The 24,166-nt window shown below is 40.6% G+C and overlaps 1 protein-coding gene across 1 annotated transcript in view; it reads left to right on the top strand.

Moving 5' to 3' along the window:
* The window catches only part of plcg2 (phospholipase C, gamma 2), a 202,550-nt gene that overhangs the window by 139,174 nt on the left and 39,210 nt on the right, over window positions 1–24,166 (top strand). The window contains exons 10-17 of the mRNA XM_043706657.2: window positions 4,792–4,910; window positions 7,610–7,695; window positions 9,069–9,189; window positions 10,799–10,967; window positions 11,985–12,095; window positions 13,792–13,887; window positions 15,998–16,179; window positions 19,631–19,831. Of these exons, the coding sequence (XP_043562592.2) occupies window positions 4,792–4,910; window positions 7,610–7,695; window positions 9,069–9,189; window positions 10,799–10,967; window positions 11,985–12,095; window positions 13,792–13,887; window positions 15,998–16,179; window positions 19,631–19,831 (1,085 nt within the window). The remainder of the gene's footprint in view (window positions 1–4,791; window positions 4,911–7,609; window positions 7,696–9,068; window positions 9,190–10,798; window positions 10,968–11,984; window positions 12,096–13,791; window positions 13,888–15,997; window positions 16,180–19,630; window positions 19,832–24,166) is intronic.

Below are 24,166 nucleotides of genomic sequence, written 5' to 3'. Positions count from 1 at the left end.
CCATCTGGTCAAGATCCTGTTGTAATCTGAGGTAACCTTCTTCAATGACCACTGCACCTCTAATTTTGGGGTTGTCTGCAAACTTACTAACTATACCTCCGAAATTCATTCTGTCAATATTTGGAGATCTGAATGTCTGGTTGAATGGTAGAAGGATTTCTTCTGCTCCATTTACCAAATGCCTGATCACGGTCTGATTTCAGATAAGAAAAGAACATTCCCTGGGGAGAAGCCTCTGTAATGGGGTATCTTGGAAGGGAGCAGGGGGTAGAATCAGTCCCTAAGGAGGATTCAAAAATCAGAAATTACTGGAAAATCTCAGCAGGTCTGGCAGCATCTGTGGAGAGAAATTAGAGTTAATTTTTGGATCCAGTAACCTTTCTTCCAAATGAGGATTCTTCTGCTAGTATATCTGAAATAGATCAATTCATTCCTATGTCATGGCAGCCACTGAGTGACCCTGATGATTAGCAGTAGGAGAAAGTGAGGACTGCAGATGCTGGTGATCAGAGTCGATGAGTGTGGTGCTGGAAAAGCACAGCCGGTCAGGCAGCATCCGAGGAGCAGGAGAATTGACGTTTCGAGCATAAGCTCTTCATCAGGAATAAGGGGGTGACCCAGGGAGGCTGAGAGATAAATGGCAGAGGGGTGAGGCGGGGAGGAAGGTAGTGGGGAATGTGATAGGTAGATAACGGTGGGGGGTAAGAGTGATAGGTTGGAGAGGAGAGTGGATAGGTGCGAAGGAAGGTGGACAGGTAGGACCATTCAAGAGGGTGGTGCCGAGTTGGAAGGTTGGATCGGGAATGAGGTGGGGGGAGGGGAGAGGAGGAAATCGGTGAAATCGGCATTGATCCCATGTGGTTGGAGGGTCCCAAGGCAGAAAATGAGGCGTTCTTCCTCCAGGCGTTGGGTGGTAAAGGTTTGTCGGTGGAGGAGGCCCAGGATTTGCATATCCTTGGTGGAGTGGGAGGGAGAGTGAAAGTGTTCAGCCACAGGGCAGTGGGGTTGCTTAGTGCCTGTGTCCCAGAGATGTTCTCTGAAACATTCCACAAGTTGGGGTTCTGCCTGTCTCCCCAGTGTAGAGAAGACCGCAACATGAGCAACAGACACAGTAGATGACATGTGTGGAAGTACAGGTAAATCTCTTTCAGATGGGGTGAATAGCAGTGACTTTAAACATCAGGAACATCAAGGTGATGATGTATTCCAATGGCCTCTTGTGACCCCTGCCATTACACTGAAGATTGTTGTCCCATCTAATGACTGCAGGGAAAACTCCGAGATTTGGCAGGGCAGCTACTGGAGAGATTTGCTGGAAACAGAATTGTGAGACTATAAGGGATAGGAAAAGGATGAGGCCATTCAGTCCATCATACCCACTCTACCATTTGATCTTAACCCCAATCTTTGATTCCCTTTCCAGTTAAGAACCTATACATCTCTGTCTTAACTACACTCAGTGACTTGGCCGCAGAAGACTCTAGGGGTCATTAGTTGCACAGATCCACCACCTCTGCTGAAGAACTTCCTCCTCAGCACAGTTCTAAATAGTATTTCCTTCACTTTGAGGCTGTGCCCTTGACTCCTTGACTCTCTCAATAGCGGAAGCAGGTTCTCCACGTCCACTCTATCCAAGCCTCTCAGTGTTCTGTAAGTTTCAATGAAATCCTTCTCCCATTCTTCTAAACTCCATTGAGTACAGACCCAGAATCCTCAACCACTCCTCACATATCAAGCCCTTAATCCCTGACATCATTCTTATAAGCCTTTAATTTTTCACAATGCAAGGCCAATTTGTTTAAGTGCACAGCGCCTTTAAATATTTTTGCATATCGTGCAAACTCAGTAGGCTAAAGGGTTATCTTATGTTCAGCCTGGGCAGGGGTTTTTGTGTACCCGTGCGAAAAGGAGAGCATACCATCAGTGCTCCATCAGCATTCAGGTCAACGCTGTTTGTCTATCGGAGGCAGGGTTTGACAAAGAATTGAATTCTCAGTTGTCTGTCACCTGATCTGTACCAGCACAGCAGTGTCCAGCTGTACATGGTTCTGCTGGTATCTTTACTGACCACAGCTCCTGGAGGGATGTGAGGATTTTGCATTCTTGCTTCACTTTCCTTCAATCTGTTCTTTTTCATGAAAACACAGCATTAGTTCTCACATATACTCCCGGATCTACCTCACCTCCACCTGCCTTGACTCCTGTTCTGTTGCTTAATCAACAGACTGCTTCTCTGAAATCCAGTACTGGATTTACAGAAATTTCCTTCAATGAAATATTGAGAAGACTGAAGCCACTATCTTCGGTCCCCAATCCAAACTCCATTGCCCAAGCTATAAACTAACTTCTTCTCTCCCGACAACCATCTGAGACGAACCCATACTATTCAAAACATGTCTACGTAGCCTTCAGATGTGTTGCAAAGGTCAAATGTACACCAATGCTAAGACTGCCAGTTCTCTCCTCTCGAACATGACCCAACTTCACTCCCTCACCTCAGCTCAGCTGCTTCTCAAACCCTCAAACATACTCTATTTTCACCAGAACTGACTATTCCAAAGCCCCCCTGCTCCCCAAATGATTCCCTCTTTCTGCGTCCTACAATCACACGTCACCTGTCTCTTAACTCACAACATATTCCGTTCACCTGTCAACTCATGCTCGCTGACCTGCCTTAGCTCCTGGTCAAGCAACATTCTGAGATTAAACACTTGATCCTTATTTCCAAATCTCTCCACCACCTCACCCTCCCCATCTCTAAAATTTCTTTCCAACTCCGCAATCCTCAGAGCGCCACTAATTCTGACCACTTGATCATCCCTGATTTTAGGTATTCTGCATATTAGTGACTGTGCTTTCACTAATTTAAGCCCTAGGCTGTGAAATTCCTTGCCCTCTCTGCTTTTGTCTCTTAAGATATTCCTTAAAACCTACAGCTTTCACAAAGCCGTTGGTCACATGTCCTTATATCTCTTTATGTAGCTCAGTGTTGAATTTGGAATTTTGCTCTTGTGAAGTGCTTTGGGACATTCATTGTGTTGAACGTGCTACAGGAATTAAATCATTGTCCTTTATCTGTAGCTGTCCAGTAGCATCATGATCCATTTGATTCACAGTAATACAAAGGTAGCACATTCTACTTTTCTCTATATTCAGGAGATTGATCAGTTGTGTGACAGTGATTTGATCAGCCTATACAGGTAGCTTTAAATCCTGCTTTGGACATTTCACTGTAGACGTAGAAACTGTCAGATGGGACATCACAAAAACGGATATAAATCAATGATCCCAACTGAGACTTTAGTCTCCTTTTCCTTATGGACTAGACCCAACTGTGCAGGCTGCCAGCTGAGAGGACTATTGGTTTTTTGTGTGTCCTTGTCATCTCCATGTACGTCGGGTGAGCAATGCTGAGGGACTGTGTTGAAGTGAATAAACTGGAGCCAGAAACTGGACTCAATGTGAGATCTCTATATTTGTAATTCCCAGAGAAGCCACTGGGTGTCAGCACCATCCTGAGTCTGAAATACTACTTTTGTTTGTGTCAGCCATAAGCAGAAAAGTCTTGAAATCTTCTGTGCAGTTTGATTGGAAAGCCTTGATCTTGTGAACTTTACCAACCCGGGTCGGAAAATGTTTGATGGAAGGAGGGTAGAGTGAGACACACAAGAATCATTAAAAATACTGAAAGAAGAACACTCTCAGGAGATATCACACAGACATAATTATTAAAAGAACATCTCTAATTAAGAGCAAGCAATAAAAATCATGGATGTAAAATCTTCAATTCATTTGTACCCTAAATCCCAGTATAACATTGCAATTAATCATAGGTATATTAACTCCCTCCTTGAGGGAATGATATCGAAACTTCAACTGATTTGTAAGGGGAAGAGTGAAAAATCTGATTGCAGTAAGTTCCTCAGAGGTCCTCCAAATCAGTAATTGCAATCTTGAGCACAGACTTGCAGAACCAGTAGCAGAGTTTGTTTTTTTCTCCTGAAATCGGGCCAGTCAATTGGGACGACCTCCAAGAACGTTGCCAGTGACAGTAACGTTTATTATGCTATGATGAGCTGGAGTTCACACACAGAGCTCATGAAGAGCTCCTTTTCAGAATTAATACGTCAAGAAGCAATGATTCTGAATTTGTAAGGATGTTAGTGATTCACTGGAGAGCCCAGCAACACCTCCAACACTCCTGGAGATGTGCTGTTCACAGGTCAAAAGGTCTAATAGCCTGGAGGCTGACGTGCCTGGACAAAATGCAGCCTGTTGTGCTGGGTGAGTTTGTTTCAGATTTGGTCCATTTAGAGATGTACCATTAATAGTGCCAGATCTTCCTTAGGTTATTGTTTAGCTGGAATGTTGCCTTTTTGATTTCCTTCCACAAACCATTTTTCTCCTTTCCCTTTGCAAATTGATTCATTCTTCAGAGATTAACCAAACTCGGGTGGTACATAGCATCTCACCTTCATCTTGCTGACAGCCCCTTTTTAACTGTGTGGAAGTTGCTGAGGTTGACCCTAATTCTGCTGTTTCCTCACATCCACACAATTGGAATGTCATATGGGGGTGAAGGGGTCACTGGAGAGGAATCCCCAGTTATCAAAAATCCTGGACCTAATTCTAGGGCAACCTTCCATGAAGATAGCTAATTTAGTGCAGTTTGGCGATAAAGTTTGGGGCAATGGAGGTCTGCATGGTTTGAAAATGCATCCTCAATCTCGATGGTTTTGCAAGAAGGTTAGCTTGCTGTAATAGCTCTTCATTTTATTCTTTATTTTTCAGTTTTTGACCTACTTGTTTTCAAGAGAAAATACCATCTGGGATACCAAGTATGATTCTATTTGTCCCCAGGACATGAACAACCCATTGTCACATTATTGGATCTCATCATCACATAACACGTAAGCTATTTACCTTGCCCATTTTTAAAGGTTTTCTTTTATAAGTTAAAGATGAATGTATCTTTTTAGTTGTTTGAATTGAAAGTGCATTCATTAATAAAGATCTTTTATTAATCATTGAAATCTGAATGAGGCTCACTGATAACCTTTAACCTCGAGGACCAGAGTGTGTCTTCATTTTCAAACAAGGCTGGATACATTTTTAAAACAATGTGCTGTCTCTTCAATGAAATAATCAGCACTGATGGACAACAATCAGTTAGCACTATTATTTGAAACATAAATATGTATGTTTTTAGGATTAGGAAATTTAATCTTCTGGTTATGTGATTAAAATGGACTTATATATCATAAAATACTGAACAAAAACATAGGTCAGGTCACCCACATACAGTTGCTCCCCTCCTGATGAAAAATGAAGGAATGTTTGTTATCCTTTTAGTATCGCAGACCAAAACTGCTTGTTATAGGCAGGGCAGAAGGGGTGAACTGACTGCTTTCTTTTCCCACTCTCTGCTTGGTTGTAACAGAGACTTTAAATGTTAAAAAAAAGGATGTGATATAGCCAATTCAGTATCTATTGGGCTGTGAATAATCTTGTAAGAAATAAACCGGGTAAGCATTCTCAAAATTCCTAAGTTCCTAAAATCCACTTCGGTAAAAATATTAAAAAATGTTAAGAATTTGCAAATACATCCTTCTTCCCACTAATGTCCACAAACGTATGCATTCCCTGAGCACGTACAACTTTAATCTTGACCAAATAAAATGGTAATATCAATAAAGATTCACTGATTGCATCTGGTTGTTTGGCTGTGTCTGATGCAGTTGCTTTTCAGTTGTAGCTGGTATATCTCATTTCTCCTGGAATCACTGCTGTAGAAAATCCAATGTAGACAAACTGGAAAAAACACCAAGCCAAGCAGCCTCAGGAGGTGAAAAAGTCGACGTTTCAGGTGTAACCCTTCTTCAGGACTGGGGGTGATGTAGGAGGAGCTGCAGATAAAGGCGATGGCGGGGCCTGGGTGGTGAGGTGGGGACAGATGAAGACAGGTAGAGGGTATGACCTGGTTGGTCAATGAAAGCTTTTGGTAGAACCCCTCAGTCTACTACAAGATCATGGACACTTTTTCTCAGTAAAAACAGAATTCAGATCTTAGAGGGAATGTTCAGAAAAGAGAGGGGGAAGAAAACGTCACCCTACTGCAGATTGTATCAAACAGTGTCTGATCCATTTTCAGCGTCCACCCCCTGAGGTGTGTCACATTCCATCACTCCAGTTGGTCAAATGTAATTCAAAACTCAGTAAATTCCTCTAGCAAGCTGATTGGCTCATTTCAGGCACGATTTCTTTCAGTCCTTTTGAAGGAACCCAAGAGAATAATTTCTTTAATATGCAGGTAACTAGAATAGATCCGAATGGATCATCCTTTCATTGACAAGTTAGGAGGGAGGTTATCAACACCTCCAACAAATCCAGTGTCTTTGTTGGGGCTTTCTTGTCTCAGTCTCAGTGAAGTGACATATGGTGACACTGCAAGGCAAATTACGCTCTGTGTTAGACAGGGTACTTGACTGTAGTTAAAAATTGCCTCTTAAAAATGTCAAATGCAATGAAACAGGCAATTAAATGACAGTTTAATGTTTTATATTACACATCTCCATGACAGCAAGTTTCAGCCTCCCAGACCCTGCCCCCAGTTTGTCATTTCTTCACAGTGTCCTCCAATAACAAGTCGTAATAAAGATGAAAAGCAATCACAGAATTGTTCCAGTCAGGAGAATGCTATTCGGTCCATTACTTCCACACCAGCTCTTCAAGTGAACTTTATTCTCTTGCCTTCTCCCCAGATGGTTTTGATTCAAATAATTCTCCAATGTCCCTTTAAGTACCTCGATTGAACCTCTCTCCACCACTTCCAGCTGCTAAGTTCCAGACACTACTCGACAAGTGAACAAAACATTTTCTCACATTGTATTTACTCCTTTTGTTCAATAAAAATCTTCTTGCTCTTTTACCCTTTGCCCTAATAATGATGCCTAGAAATTTTATATTTTATTAACTACTCTGTCTACCCTTCTTGCCGCTTTTGATGAATCATGCATGAATACAAGCAGATTTTTCTGCTCCTCTGCATATCCTTTAGAATATTATCTGCTTAATTTTCACTATCTCTCAATGTTCTTTGTAGCAAAATGTACCACCTCACACTTCTCTGCATTAAAGTTCCTATTTGCCACTCCTATTTGTCTCTGAGTTTTAAAAAATTTGGCATTATCTTCCTCATACCTTACAATACTCCCAACCACAAATTTCAAATTATCTCCTGTGCAACAGGATCTAGTTTATTTATATGTATCAACAAAAGGAAGATCCCAATACTGAGCCTAGAGAACTCCATTACAGCCTCCTTCTAATCTGGAAAATATCCATCAGCTACTACTTTCTGTTTCCTGTCCCTCAGTCAATTTTATATCCATGCCACTACCTTCCATTTTGTTCTATGGACTCTAACTTTGCTCACACTCAGAATGGTTCAACTCTGTATGGCACTGTATCAAACATATTTTGGAAATCCATGTACACCATGATGATTATTTAAAGGTATTCATGTGTCTTTCTTTCAATATTGAAATATTCTCAAATTTGTAAAATGGTGGATGCCAAGCCTTTTACTGAAGTGACTGACTGTCCACAGATACCTCACAGGAGACCAGGTCCGTAGTGATTCATCGACAGAAGCCTATGCCAGATGTCTAAGAATGGGGTGTCGATGTATTGAGTGTAAGTTGAATATGTCTGGAAAGAAACCTAAATCTTTTTTTATCATACTCGGACCACATTAACAAAACTATGCTCACATTCTCCATGTCTTTAAGTATTGAAAAGCAAGGCCACCCCCCCCCCCCCCCGCCAAACCTATTTCCCACTGCGACCCCACTGCAAAACTGGAAGATTGCCATGACCCCTCATGAGAACAGTAGAGCCATGGGGTTGGTGGGTGGGATTGTTGAAGTCTCTAAAAGTGAGTGGAATGGAGGAGCACCGTTAAAAGGAAGGATTGTGGAACGTAGAGGGTACAATGTGATTCAAAAAGTGTGTGTGAAACCTAATGTTTTTACTGCTGCAGGGAAAACCTCAAGTTTCAGTCATTTTGGCCATTTCTGCAAGTTTGAACAAAATGACAGTCTTGCAGCGAGCTGTTTCGTTTATGGGGAGGCAATAGTCTAGTGGTATTATTGTTAGACTATTAATCCAGAAATGCTAATAATGTTCTAGGTACATCATGGAATCTAAATTCAATAAATAAACTCTGGAAATAAGAGTCCAGTGATAACCATGAAACTGTTGCTGATTGTTAGAGGAAAATTGCACGTGCTTCACTAATGTCCTTTCAGGAAAGTAACTACCATTCTTACCTAGTCTGGCCTACATGTGACTCCAGACCCACAAGCAATGTGGTTGACTTTTAACTGCCCTCTGAGCACATAAGGATGAGCAATAAATGCTAGTCTTGCCAGTGACACCCACATCCTGTGAATAAATTTTAAAAACTCTGCCTGAGTCTGGCAACCATTACTGTCTTGGCCCTCATGATCCCAAAATGTTGGCTCAAGAACCCACACTCCAACCCCCACATTGAGAGCCCTTCTTTTAAAGTTCATATGGAATCGCTTCCGTCCTTGATCTCTTCTTAACTTAGAGCTTTGCTTTGAGAATGACATCTCAAAATAATCATATAATCCCTACAGTGCAGAAAGAGGCCATTCAGCCCATTGAGTCTGCAGTGACCTTCCAAACAGCATCTCACTCAGATCCAGTCCCTCACATTATCCCACATTTCCCACTGCTAATCCAACAAGCCTACACATCCCTGGTCATTACAGGCAATTTAGCATGATCAATCCATCTAACCTGCATATCTTTGGATTGTGGGAGGAAACCAGAGGGAACCCACACAGACACACGGAGAATGAGCAAATTCCACACTGACTGTCACCTGAGGGTGGAATCAACCTGAGGGGTCTCTAGCACTGAGAGGCAGCAGTGCTAACCGCCGAGCCACTGTGCTGCCTAATTGCCTGGTTTCTCTCAGATTTTAATTGATACACTCTTTTCTTTATGATAACAATCTGCATTTGCTTTTAAATGTTTAGTGGATTGCTGGGATGGACCAGATGGGAAGCCAATTATTTATCACGGTTGGACACTTACATCCAAAATCAAGTTCGATGATGTTGTTGATGCCATCAAAGCCCATGCATTTGTTACATCAGAGTAAGTTTCAAATGTGTAGTTTAGTATTTTAGCAGCCAGAATATTGTTGTCACAGCAGGGTCTACCAATTCCACATCAGACATTCAGTCCATTTAACAAACTGAAAGATCTGTGCAGTGATTATAATGTGGTCAGCCAGGTGGACCTCATAGAATATGAGATCCCTGATTGGGACTGTTAACCTGGTACAATCAGGGAGCCCTGGCTGACAGATATAAACAGGGGTTCTGTTCACTCCTTGAGCCGGCACTGAGGGAGATGGATCAATGTCCATAGGCTTTCATGGAGTTTCTTCAGTCTGTACAATAGAACAACTCCCATGGAAGGGCGTACATGTGAAATCTACAGAGATGTTTATTTACACGTCCCAGCTTATGGATGCCAGCCACTGTGCTGTCTTCCTAATGTCATCACTGGCGCTGGCTGTTTCAGGGTCCTGGTGTGAGGAGGGCAGTGAACTGACCAGATGCAGACACCAGCTGCAGATTGAGGAGTCAGTAGCCCAAGTAGGTTGACAGGCTCCCTCTGCCTGTCTGAGGGTGGATATGGTCCTGTAGAAGGATTATCCTGACCTGGCCTCTGCCCACTATCTTTCTCGTACACACACATTAATACACACACACAAACACACATTGAGACTCACACATATCCATTCTCACACATGCACTAACTGAAACACACACTGAGACTTACACATGCTCACTAACACACAAAAACATGCTTACATATGTATTCACATGAATGTAAATGCAAGCAACACACCCACTAACTTACACACAATCCCTCACACCTGCATACAAACACACATTCTCAAGCACAAACAACCCACTAAGAGAGGTACCCAGTTTTTAATTTGATTTATAAAAATGTTGGTGAACTGCCACCTCCTAATGAAAGCATGGTTTATTGCAGCCTATTACACCTGTGGAGCTGGAAAGTCTCTGATGGGCATTCTCGCTTCTCGGACATGCCCACTGCTTTTAATTGGGCATAAAATCTGTCTCTGTGCCAAATATGTCAAGAAACGAAAGAATGAATGTTCCTTTCTCCACCTGGGACCAGTTCAAGATCCAGAAAAGATCCCTCCAACTCTCCCCAAAGCACATATTCAACTCCTCATGCACTAAGCATGCCGATTACAGCTTGAAGAATAAAGAAACTCCCTGTGTGTTGCTTCACTAACATACCTCAGCACCACCCTTTTCAGAAGCAACCCTGTTTCTATTGCTTCCAGTGCCCCAGACCAGTCCTGCTTACACCTGTCAGAATCATATCACCGGGTGCTGCTAAATTTGATGTTTGGGTCTGAGCCTCCCACCCCATTGTCTCAGGCCTGAGGCAGAATTGTGGCTGTTTCATACAGGAGATTCACAGCTAGTGGACGTTTCTCTTGTCAATTTGTAACTGGGTTCTAAAATTGAAAGGTCAGTGTCTTACTCATTGCACCACTGAGTTCCCAATTCCAGTCTTGTACCTGTTTTCTTGCATTGGTTCAATTAGCTAATACACATTTATATTTCAAAGTATTTTCATTGGGTAAATGCCCATACCATTCAGCTTATAGATGGTACAGAGGATGTGGCACTCATTTTACCATTGGCTTTCTAAGGTACCCAGTTATACTTTCAATTGAAGAACACTGTACAGTTGAGCAGCAGCGACATATGGCCACCAAGTTCAAGGAAACATTTGGCTCTGCGCTTATCACCAAACCTATTGAAGCAAATGCTGAACAGTTGCCATCTCCAGCACAGCTTACCAATAAAATTATTATTAAGGTGAGAGTGTCACGTTGGCTTTATTGTTTTTACATGATTTAAATCTATGCGTCAGAGCTCTGTTAAAACAGGAGAGGTTAGTAAAAAATTGATTTAACACACACAAAAAAAGATTTATTATCAAAAGAGGTAACTAAAGCCAAGCCAATCATCATATTTATAAAAATGAAGCAAGGCTTTAATGGAGAAAGCAGGGAAATGGGATTAGGACAGTGAGTCCCATATGCAGTTACGCCACCAGAACTGGGCCTTGAAACACATCCTCCTCTGAATATATTGTATGTTTCAGATTCTATCCACACTGCTTAATAAACAGATATCGATCAACATGCAGTTGCCAATTAAAGTCACATTAGACCTTTGGGACTGGTGATTGAAACTGACCGTTTTTGTTTGGGTTATCAAGCATAGTGCACACAAAAACCACGAGATGATCTGAATGAATATGTGGGTGATTAGGTTATCAGTAAACCAGTTCATAGACAGGGCTGGAATGGGAGTGACCTCTATTTAGAAATTCCAGCTATCTCCAGCTTTTTATTTGCATGACATGCACAGATACTGCACCTTTCCATGATGTAAAACATTTCAAAATATTTGTGTATAATGTTGTCATCTGTATTACAATAAAGAAGGTGTAAGCCAACAATATGGCTGATTGGCACATGCGAACTGCATACCAGTCAGATCCCAAATTTGATATGATCTAACTATGCAGCATTACAACCCAATCAGATTCTCCACAGAATGTAGCCACATTGGATAATGCTGTGAAATAATAATTTAATTGTTTTGCTCATTGCAGGTCCAACTAAGTTCCCAATGTTTTTTTGCCATTGCTATTTTAATTTACTTTATAATTTCTATTGATTTCTCTTTGTTATTATCCCATCCACCATCTGTTGTAGAGAGGTTACTTCCTAATGATTGGTGTCACTTCGAAATTGTAGTGTGTTGCAGCCAGTTACCGACTTGTCATTCTGTTTATTATTCTGAAACTTCTGTCACTGTTTACAGCACAAAAAATTGGAATCTCAGCAAGAGAATTGTACGTCTACTGTTTATACATCCTTCAAGGAACTTGAAAAGAAATCTGGGTTTCTTTATCTCCTGGATCCAATTGATCTGGTAAAATCATAAGTATCAGTATTTATAACCATTTCTTATGTCTTATATGGGATACATGGCTAACATTTTCTTTAAGATTAAGGTTTAAAAGATGCATTGAAATACTAGTTCTGTCTTATGATGGTACTAATGGACAAGTCAGACTTGATAGAACTTTTTTTTGTTTAGTTAGTTAATACGGTGGTTGGTCACTGAAACACATTCAAACGAAGGTGCAGAATTTCTTTTACAACTGAGCAGAACTTTATTACATGAAAGAAAAAGCTAGCAAACTATAGGAGGCAGCTCAGATGATCTTAAAACAGACAACAAAACAAAGTTTCAACCTATTTTTCAATACTATCCATTATACCCATATCTCAATTCTTTAAGTTTCTACCTAAATGACTCCTTGTAGTTTGTTTACCATGACCTGTGAAGACAATTCAATGAGTCTGTTGGCATGAACTTTTCCCATGTTTGAGAGCTTAAACTTTCTCACCTGCAAATTTCTAACCAAACATTCCTGGTTTGGAAGCTTAACAAATTAAACCCTTCCACTGAGATAATTGGTTGCCTAAATCGCCCCAAATTTCTCCTAGGAGAGAAACTAATCCTGCTTTTAATCTCAACTCAAGTTTTTTTATGAGGCAGAATTAAAAAAAAGCTCAGTCCTAAATTCCTCTAAGCTGACAACTAAGCCTTGAATGCTTGTCCTACCTGTTGTAAATCCACCAATGTAAACATATTTTTCTTAACTCAGCATTCTGCAGTCACCTGCTTTCTGACAAATGCTGAACTTAGGTTACCATTCCAGAAGGTCTCTGACATTGTGTTTTTCAACAAAAAAGTCCCAGGAGTTGCCAACATTCACCTGCTCCTATTTTGAAAGCCGATTTCCAAGTATTTGATTAATATATATAAATGATGCATCCTTTATCATAACTGCAAGGTGCTAAGTCAGAAGTTTGTTAACTTTAACCAAATGCCATATGTGAGAAAATCTCTGAAAATATCATAGAATACCTACAGTGTGGGAACAGGCCCTTCGGCCCAACAAGTCCACAACAACCCTCCGAAGAGTAACCCACCCAGACTCATTCCCCTATACTTACACATGACTAATGCCTTCAAATCTCAGAACACTATGGGCACTTCAGAATGGCCGATTCACCTAATCTGCACATCTTTGGATTGTGGGAGGCAGCCCATGCAGACATGGGGAGAATGTGGAAACTCCACACAGTCACCCATGGCTGGCATTGAACCTGGGTCCCTGACGCTGTAAGGTAGCAATGCTAGCCACTGAGCTACTGTGCCACGCCAATAATTCATTTAAACAACATCAAATCCTTTGCAAATTGATGTGATTTGTATATAGCTGACCAATTTAAATAAGGACATAAATTGAATCTATATCAATGAGCTTGTATAAGATCTATACATATTTCCTAATGTTCTATGTTAGGATACATAGAAATACAAGGGCCCATTCATAAGATTTGCTTTTCGTGAATTGTATCTATTAAAAATGTTATGCATACACAAAACCTTTCTTGACAGATCTGTGCAAAGTGCTTGCATTTCTAGCTTCTGATTTTAATACCCTTTTAAAATATCAAGTGTATAACAGATTTGGTGCAGTTTTACATATTTGCTGTGTATTATTGACAAAAAATGGTTGTATAATTATCATGCATTTTGATTTCTTTTGCAGGCCTGGTACAAGCATTATTGTGTGATAGTAGATGGAAAGCTTTATTTTGCAGATTCAACAGATGAAGATGATGAATTTTCTAGAACAAGAAACCAGGTACCACTCTTCATATTTTGCTTTCTCCCATCTTCTCTCCTATTGCTCCTTTCTTCTCTCCCTCAGCATTCATCAGGTTTCATTTTAGTCTTTCAATGTGTAATCAAGAAGGTAAAAGAAAATCTGCACGTATAATTTCTCTTTGTCTCCTCCATGTCTTCTAAATAATGTAGTGAGAGTTGGAAATGCACTCTACTTCAAAAGCTAAAGCACAATTGTAGTCAAGTTTCTAACTTTAGTTTCCATGTCAGAAGCTCTGTGCTCTGGTGATATCACATCTTGACAATCTCTATTTATATTTAAGAGAAATAATTTGCTTTCACTTTTATCCTCTGCCACAAGACAGCACCAGAGTATTACTTCAGAGGGTTTGGTGATCTCTGCTGCAGAGACAGAATTTATGTATAGGATTGCTATTAATACTGAACCAGTACCAATTTTAATAACAATTATTGCAACTGTATTGTCTTTCCTTATGTTATTCATAGGTGAGTCAAGTGTTTATTAAAAAAGGACCATCTCAAAATGATTGAAGCATTTCGTTAGGAGACTATCCTCTGACAGAGGAAGTGAAACGAGCATCATGTCATAGAATCCATATAGTGCAGACCCACTGCATCAACCCTCCAAAGAGCATCTCACTAAGACCCAGACCTCCACACTATCCCCATAACCCTGCATTTAACCATGGCTAAGCCCCTGCCAGCCTGCACATCCCTGGACAATACAGGACAGTTTAATGGTCAATCTACCTAAGCTGTACATCTTTGGATGGGAAACTGGAGTATCCAGTGGAAGGAGAGAGACACACACACACACTCACTGCGCTACCATGTTGACCATGGAGTAAGGTGGTCCCCTCTTTTTTCCATTTGCTGATCTTCATGCTCTTCTCTTTTAGAGAACAGTGTGGCGCATTGAAAAAATGAGCCTCCTCTTGTTGACTATTAATGAATTTAAAAATGCAGTGTTCAGTGACAGCATTAAATCAGTCTTAAGTGAACTCCAGTTATCAATTAGGATCACACAACATGTCATTTATCTATTTCCTCTTCTACCCACCCTCTACTGAGAACTATTTTCTAACTTCTGTTGATATTTTTTGGATGATTATCACAAGTTTGTGCCCTTTCATTACTAGCATACTAGCCATTATAAGCAATCTATCATTGGTTACTTTATCGTGGTCTTGATGACCTCTTCGCATTATCCTTTAACTTCCACAACTCTGGTGAACAACAGCTAAATTCTGAAATTCCCCATTTTGACTGTAACAAATTACACTTGGACACTTTATGCTGTAGCATTATCGAGTTATGAAGGTCTACAGCACAGAAAGAGACCCATTGGCCCATCAAGTCAATGCTGGTCAAAAGCACTTTTGCAAAATACTTTTATATCCATTCAAAATGGGGTATGTAATATTCCAATGGAACCCTAATGTTTTATTCAATCTTGCTACCTGGCTTTTGTGTGTTTCACCCCTAAATACAAAATATGCTTGTCTTTGACATTCTCATTCTTCACTTTACCATTATACTGTGCTTGCTACTGTGAACCTGCACATCACCACTCTTGTGGATTTGCCATACAGAACAGGAGGAAGCCTTCTGGTTCTTTAAAAGAAGTATCTAATTATTATCAATGCCCTGGGTATTCTCTCACATCCCTGTAATTTTGTTCCTTTCCAGTATATTTCCTTCTTCAAATTGATTATCAAATCTGCTTCCTTTCAGACACTGCATTCCAATAGTAAAATTAAATCAGACTGCATAAAAATGAAAATTCTCTTTCAGTTTCCTTTGGTTTGTTTGACATTACCTTAAATCTGTCTCCTCTTCTTAAATAGCCTTCGATCAGTGGGAAATCATTTCTCCTTATTCACTTCATCAAAATCCTTCAAAATGTTGAATTCTTCTATTAAACTAGAAGACCTTCCGTCTTTGTGCTGGTTCTGGTAACTCCTTGCATCCTTTTCAGTCTCTCTCTGAATTCTTTCCAAATCTTTGACATTCCTTCCACATCTGCTTTGCACTCCCTTCGCAATACAATTGCCACTTCATAGTAACACTGTATCTGTGGGAACGATAATGAAAACTGTTTTATTTAGGCATTAAATAGCATGGATCGTCATTTTAATGAGAAATGGTTTCATGGGAAAATGGGGAAAGACGGCAGACAGAGGGCGGAGAAGCTGCTCCAGGAGTTTTGTATGGAAACAGGAGGAAGAGATGGAACTTTCTTGGTCCGTGAGAGTGACACATTCCCTGGAGATTTCACGTTGTCATTTTGGTACTGATATTCTACTTTTTAAATTAATCCTTTTAATTATAAACATCATTTAATGGAGATTATGTTTAAAATCTGATATTTAAAAATGGTTCGTGAATTACTGATGTTCGGAAAACAAGATAAAATAAAACATTAAAAAAATGAAGGATGAAATAAATGCTAAATCATGGCCGTACCCCTGTTCTATACCAGCATTATGATTGAAATCATTGCAATAAACTATGAAATGATGAGCAAATGTCTGTCAGGTACACTGGATTACAAAAGAACAAAAAAGCCCTTAAACTATCAGCATGCATCATTACACCAACAAGTTGCCAGAGTCCTGGGACTGGAATAGATAAAAGCTGGAGACTGTCAAGTTAATGCCAGTATGACCAAGCTGCAATAGTTAATAAGGATTCTTTTGCAACCCAGAAAAGAGTACAAGATTTCGTAAGGACTGACCAAAATGTGTAAAACAGAAAATGAGAAGAGACAGCAAGCAAATCATTGTAAATTATGTGTTTATTTCACTTCATTACAGTCATTATCACATTAATGTTTGGACACTCAATTCCTCTGTTTTTGAAATGATCACTAAGCTTTAGACTTGGAGATTATTTTGACATCTGATATCAAATCCTGGGAAAATTTATGTACTATTCCAAACAAGAAAAAAAATACGTTCCAAAGACACACGAAAACAAGTGATTTAATGTCACCAACATAAAATACAAACCCCAAACTGCATTCAAGCGATGCAGGTTTTTACCTGATTCAAGATTCCCTGATTAGTTAAAAATGTTTCTGGTCTGTATTGAAATTTTTTGGTCAACGTATATCTCCAACATCCTAAATAGGAGCCAGGATATGAATTGACTTGCTGGCTGACATCTGCCCAGCTTTAAACAGATATCATAATGTTTCAAAATGCACATATGTTTCACATGTTGCTGGCCCTTAATGTTGGTCCGAATGAAGCACAAAACAAACATCTCCCTGAACAATAGTTAAAAATTAAAAATGTATGTATTTGATAAATAATATAATGATTGTGGTTGGGGAATGTAAGAGCTACGAGCAAGAATAGGGAATTGAGCTCCTCAAGCCTTCTTCATGGTCATGGCTGAACCTTATCTCAGCCTCAATTCCACTCTCCTGCCCACTCTCCATAACTTCCAACTCATTTTGAATTAAAACTCTGCCTATCTCCTCCTTAGATTTACTCAATGTCCGGCATCCACTGCACTCTAGGGAGTGAATTCTACCAATTAATGAGCCTTTGAGAGAATTAATATCCCCTCATCTCTGTTTTAAATCTGCTACCCCTTATCCTAAAACTATAATTTCTTGTTCTAAGATTGCCCCAATTTAGAAACATCTTTTCCATGTCTCCTTTGTCAATTCTCTTTTGCATCTTATATACCTCCATTAGATTTCACCTTATTCTTCTGAACTTCACAGAGTATAGGTCAAAACTGCTCAATCTCCCTTCATCTCTGGAATTAATCTAGTTAACCTCCATTGAACTTCCTCCAATACAACTATATCCTTCCTCAAGTTAGGTGACCAAAATTGTATACAATACTCCAGATGCGATTTTGACTAATGCCTTGTACCGTTACAACAATACTTAGCATTTTGATACTGTATTTTTTGAGCAATGAATGCCAAAATTTCATTTGCTTTCCTTATTACCAGCATTGTGGTTTTCTATGATTCATGCACAGGGACACCCAGATCCCTCTGCACCAAAGCATGTTAAAGTTTCTTTCCATTTAGATAATAAGTTGCCTTTCTTTCCACCAACCAAAATGGATAACCGTGCACTTATCCATATTAAATTTTATCTGCCACATTTTTGGCCTATTCACCCAACCAATCCTTACCAATTTGCAAATTTCTTATTTCTTCATATACATCTTACTTTTCCACTTATTTTTGTATCATCTGAAAATTTGGCTATAGTACTTTCTACCTCCATGTCCAATTCATTAGAATAGATTACAAATAATTGGAATCCAAGGCCTGAATCCTGTAGCACTCCACTAGTTACATCTTGCCAACTAGAAAAAGACCAATTCCTCGTGACTCACTGTGTTCAGTTGGTTAACCAATTCTTTATCCAAGCTACTGATTTACCCTTAAACCCATATGATCTTACCTTGTGCAATAACGTTTTGTACAGCACCCAGTAAAATGGGAAGAGACAAGAAGCAAACCTGCAAATTGTAGAAGTCTGAAATTGAGATACAGACAACTGAGAGATCATGACATAAAATTTTTCAGATTTGACCTTAGTTAAACGAATGAAACCAATTGAAACATTCAATATAGCTATGAATTTGTGCAAATGTTTAAGATGTGCAAGGCTGCAGGAGCCACTCGTTTTATTACCCTTTAAATTTTCATCTCCGGTGATGAATTTTATTGACGAGGGAAAGAAAATATTAGCCAAGGTTCCATCTGCTAAAAACTTATATGCCCTACTGGAAGGCAAATGTGCATATTTTCTAACCAACTTGTTTGGAGAGGTTATTAACTTCCAGAATAGGTGGGCCTCCTGGTTCAGAGGCACGGACACTACCACTGCACCACAAGAGTCCTAGCCTACTGTATTGGTATTCCCAAGCAGCCTTCCATCCATGTACTGGCTGGGACCTGTGAATGCTTAACTTCGAAGATCAGGCTCATATCAGACTAGTATTGCACATGCAGGCGTTGGTTGAAAAGGACACCAAACTTTAATGTGGTGCTCTTCATTGTCCAAATTCTGCTGAATTTAAGATGACATACCATAAAGTTGCCAGCAGGTGTCAGCAACTTCTCAGAGGTTTGGAATACAATACAGCAGCAAGAAAGTCTGTGGAAAATGATACATTGGAAAAGGCTTGAAAAAGTTAATCCCCTTATCAGCGTTAATGATGTAAGGTAGAATGTAGTTTTATCTCAAAGTAAATCAGACTCAGACAGTGCAACTGCATTTTTTTTACATTGAATTGGTAACAACTTAAAAAAATACTTTGTTGACTGTGAAGCACTTTCGGATATGCTGAGCTTGTGAAAGGTGAATATAGGAACACAACTTCTTTCTTTATCACTGGATCACTTTAGCATTGTATCACACATATTCACTTTCAGGACTTCAGCTTGATTCTGGGTATGTGGTGAGATAGGGACTGCCGGTTGTCTTTTGAAGGTGGTGAACGGAGCCTAAATCCTGCTGAAAAGATAGGTACAATAAAAGCACAAGTCACCTGATGCATGTGTAGCTCCAAGAAGATGTTATCAGAACAGTGCTAGAGTTGACAACCTAGCTGCCCTGTCATTTACTAAATAATGCACAGAGGCTCTGAAAACATGGAAGAAGCAATATTCATAGATAAAATTGCATGAGCTATAACAAGATTGAATTTAAATTCGAGCCTCATAGCATGTTCTAATTTTCTCTTTACATTTATCTAAACAGGAGAAATGGAAGAGTCCAGCACTGTCGCATTCGTTCTTGCACAGACGGAGAGAGCAATAAGTATTTCTTGACTGATAATTTAACTTTCAACAACGTATATGATCTCGTTCAACACTATCAGAACGCACCTTTACGATGCAGTGAATTTGAATTACGTTTAACTGAAGCAGTACCGAGCCCAAATCCTCATGAATCGCAAGAGTAAGTTAGAAACTTGTGCCATTAATGTAAGCATCACATGAATGGAGAAAAACACCACTTAGTTATTTTCCAACAACATGGCCTGCATTTCTGGAGCAGTCATAAGGAAAATCTGATGTGACTGATTCCTGAGTTTAGATATTGAGGGACGCGTTGAAATTGTCTATAAAGTCTTTCTCTATGAACATAGCAATCTATAAATGAAAAACAAAAATCACATGTCTCCATGAAGCCACCCTGTAGCCTTTATAAGAAAGATCACTAATTTAGTACAAACGCAGAGAATATTGGAGAAACTCAGCAGGGTTGGCAGCATCTGTGGAGAGAATGCAAAGTTAATGTCTCAAGTCCAGCAAGACTCTGCTTTACAATAAAACTCTCTCCACAGATGCTGCCAGACATGCTGAGTTTCTCCAGCATCGTCTGTGATTTTTCCACATTTGCAGCATCCACAGTATTTCACTTTTAATCGCTAATTTATTCCCAAATTTCAGACAGACCTTTTCTAGAGTCTTTTGATGACCTGCCATTTAGCCTTGGGTGCTCTGAGTAGAGTCAGAGTCATAGAGATAGACAGCACGGAAACAGACCCTTCGGTCCAACCTGTCCATGCCGACCAGATATCCCATCCCAATCTAGTCCCACCTGCCAGCACGCGGCCCATATCCCTCCAAACCCTTCCTATTCATGTACCCATCCAAATGCCTCTTAAATGTTGCAATTGTACCAGCCTCCACCACATCCTCTGGCAACTCATTCCATACATGTACCACCCTCTGTGTGAAAAAGTTGCCCCTTCGGTCCCTTTTATATCTTTCCCCTCTCACCCTAAACCTATGCCCTCTAGTTTTGGACTCCCCAACCCCAGGGAAAAGACTTTGCCTATTTATCCTATCCATGCCCCTCATAATTTTGTAAACCTCTATAAGGTCACTCCTCAGCCTCTGAAGCTCCAGGGAAAACAGCCCCAGCCTGTTCAGCGTCTCCCTGAAGCTCAGATCCTCCAACTCTGGTAACATCCTTGTAAATCTTTTCTGAACCCTTTCAAGTTTCACATCTTTCCGATAGGAAGGAGACCAGAATTGCATGCAATATTCCAACAGTGGCCTAGCCAATGCCCTGTACAGCCGCAACATGACCTCCCAACTCCTGTACTCAATACTCTGACCAATAAAGGAAAGCATACCAAACGCCTTCTTCACTATCCTATCTACCTGCGACTCCACTTTCAAGGAGCTATGAACCTGCACTCCAAGGTCTCTTTGTTCAGCAACACTCACTAGAACCTTGCCATTAAATGTATAAGTCCTGCTAAGATTTTCTTTCCCAAAATGCAGCACCTCTCATTTATCTGATTTAAATTCCATCTCCCACTTCTCAGCCCATTGGCCCACCTGGTCCAGATCCTGTTGTAATCTGAGGTAACCCTCTTCGCTGTCCACTACACCTCCAATTTTGGTGTCATCTGCAAATTACTAACTGTACCTCTAATGCTCGCATCCAAATCATTTATGTAAATGACAAAATGTAGAGGACCCAGCACCGATCCTTGTGGCACTCCACTGGTCACAGGCCTCCAATCTGAAAAACAACCCTCCACCACCACTCTCTGTCTTCTACCTTTGAGCCAGTTCTGTATCCAAATGGCTAGTTCTCCCTGTATTCCATGAGATCTAACCTTGCTAATCAGTCTCCCATGGGGAACCTTGTTGAACGCCTTACTGAGGTCCATATAGATCACATCTACTGCTCTGCCCTCATCAATCTTCTTTGTTACTTCTTAAAAAAACTCAATCAAGTTTGTGAGACATGATTTCCGACGCACAAAGCCATGTTGACTATCCCTAATCAGTCCTTGCTTTTCCAAATACATGTACATTCTGTCCCTCAGGATTCCCTCCAACAACTTGCCCACCACCGAGGTCAGGCTCACTGGTCTATAGTTCCCTGGCTTGTCTTTACTGCCCTTCTTAAACAGTGACACCACGTTTGCGAACCTCCAGTCTTCCAGCACCTCACCTGTGACTATTGATGATACACATATCTCAGCAAGAGGCCCAGCAATCACTTCTGTAGCTTCCCACAGGTACACCTGATCAGGTCCTGGGGATTTATCCACTTTTAACTGTTTCAAGACATCCAGCACTTACTCCTTTGTAATCTGGACATATTGCAAGATCTATTTCCCTACAGTCTATATCTTCCATATCCTTTTCCACAGTAAATACTGATGCAAAATATTCATTTAGTATCTCCCCCATTTTCTGTGGCTCCACACAAAGGCCGCATTGCTGATCTTTGAGGGGCCCTATTCTCTCCCTAGTTACCCTTTTGTCCTTAATATATTTGTAAAAACCCTTTGGATTCTCCTTAATTCTATTTGCCAAAGCTATCTCATGTCCCTGTTTTGCCCTCCTGATTTCTCTCTTAAGTATACTCCTACTTTCTTTATACTCTTCTAAGGATTCACTCAATCTATCCTGTCTATACCTGACATATGCTTCTTTCTTTTTCTTAACCAAACCCTCAATTTTTTTAGTCATCCAGCATTCCCTATACCTACAAGCCTTCCATTTTACCCTGACAGGAATGTACCTTCTCTGAATTCTTGTTATCTCATTTCTGAAGGCTTCCCATTTTCCAGCCGTCTCTTTACCTGTGAACATCTGCCTCTAATCAGCTTTCGAAAGTTCTTGCCTAATACCGTGAAAATTGGCCTTTCTCCAATTTAGGACTTCAGCTTTTAGATCTGGTCTATCCTTTTCCATCACTATTTTAAGTCTAATTGAATTATGGTCACTGGCCCCAAAGTGGTCCCCCATTGACACCTCAGTCAACCTGCCTTATTTCCCAAGAGTAGGTCAAGTTTTGCACCTTCTCTAACACATCCACATACTGAATCAGAAAATTGTCTTGTACACACTTAAGAAATTCCTCTCCATCTAAACCTTTAACACTATGGTAGTCCCAGTCGATGTTTGGAAAGTTAAAATCCCCTATCATAACTACCCTATTATTCTTACAGACAGCTGAGATCTCCTTACAAATTTGTTTCTCAATTTCCCTCTGCCTATTGGGGGGTCTATAATACAATCCCAATAAGGTGATCATCCCTTTCTTATTTCTCAGGTCCACCCAAATAACTTCCCTGGATGTATTTCCGGGAATATCCTCCCTCAGCACAGCTGTAATGCTATCCCTTATCAAAAATGCCATTCCCCCTCCTCTCTTGCCTCCCTTTCTATCCTTCCTGTAGCATTTGTATCCTGGAACATTCAGCTGCCAGTCCTGCCCATCCTTGAGCCATGTTTCTGTAATTGCTATGATATCCCAGTCCCATGTTCCTAACCATCCCCTGAGTTCATCAGCTTTCCCTGTTACGCCCCTTGCATTGAAATAAATGCAGTTTAATTTATTAGTCCTATCTTGTCCCTGCCTGCCCTGACTGTTTGATTCACTTCTGTTCTCAGCTGTACCCATCTCAGATCAATCTCTTTCCTCACTATCTCCCTGGGACCCCCCCCAACTTACTAGTTTAAATCCTCCCAAGCAGTTCTAGCAAATTTCCCTGCCAGTATATTAGTCCCCTTCCAATTTAGGTGCAATTCGTCCTTCTTGTACAGGTCACTTCTACCCCAAAAGATATTCCAATGATCCAAAAATGTGAATCCTTCTCCCATACATCAGCTCCTCAGCCATGCATTCATCTGCTCTATCCTCCTATTCCTGGCCTCACTAGCTCGTAGCACTGGGAGTAATCCAGATATTACTACCCTTGAGGACCTCCTTTTTAAATTTCTGCCTAACTCTCTGTAATCTCCCTTCAGAGTCTCAATCTTTTTCCCTTCCAATGTCGTTGGTTCCAATGTGGACAATGACCTCCTGCTGGCCCCTCTCCCCCACGAGAATATTCTGCACCCTCTCTGAGACATCCTTGATCCTGGCAGCAGGGAAACACACCATTCTGCTTTTTCGCTGCTGGCCACAGAAACGTCTGTCTGTACCTCGGACTACAGAATCCCCGAACACAATTGATCTCTTGGAAGCTGACGTACCCCTCATTGCATTAGAGCCAGTCTCAATACCAGAAACTTGGCTGTTTGTGCTACGTTCCCCTGAGAATCCATCACCCCCTACATTTTCCAACACAGCATACCTGTTTGAAATGGGTATATCCACAAAAGACTCCTGCCCTAGGTGCCGGCATTTCTCACCCTTCTTGGAGTTAATCTGTGTGACTGTATCTGAGACTTTCCCCCCTCCCTATAACTGTCATCCATCACATACTGTTGCTGTTGCAAATTCCTCACCGCTTCTATCTGTCTCTCCAACCGA

This window comes from Chiloscyllium plagiosum, unplaced genomic scaffold (assembly GCF_037043375.1).
Source record: "Chiloscyllium plagiosum isolate Xiang-an unplaced genomic scaffold, Cpla_swu_hap1 HiC_scaffold_17, whole genome shotgun sequence".
Classification (NCBI taxonomy): domain Eukaryota; kingdom Metazoa; phylum Chordata; class Chondrichthyes; order Orectolobiformes; family Hemiscylliidae; genus Chiloscyllium; species Chiloscyllium plagiosum.
Note: the sequence above shows the minus strand (reverse complement) of the source record. Positions and strands in the feature narration are given on the sequence as shown.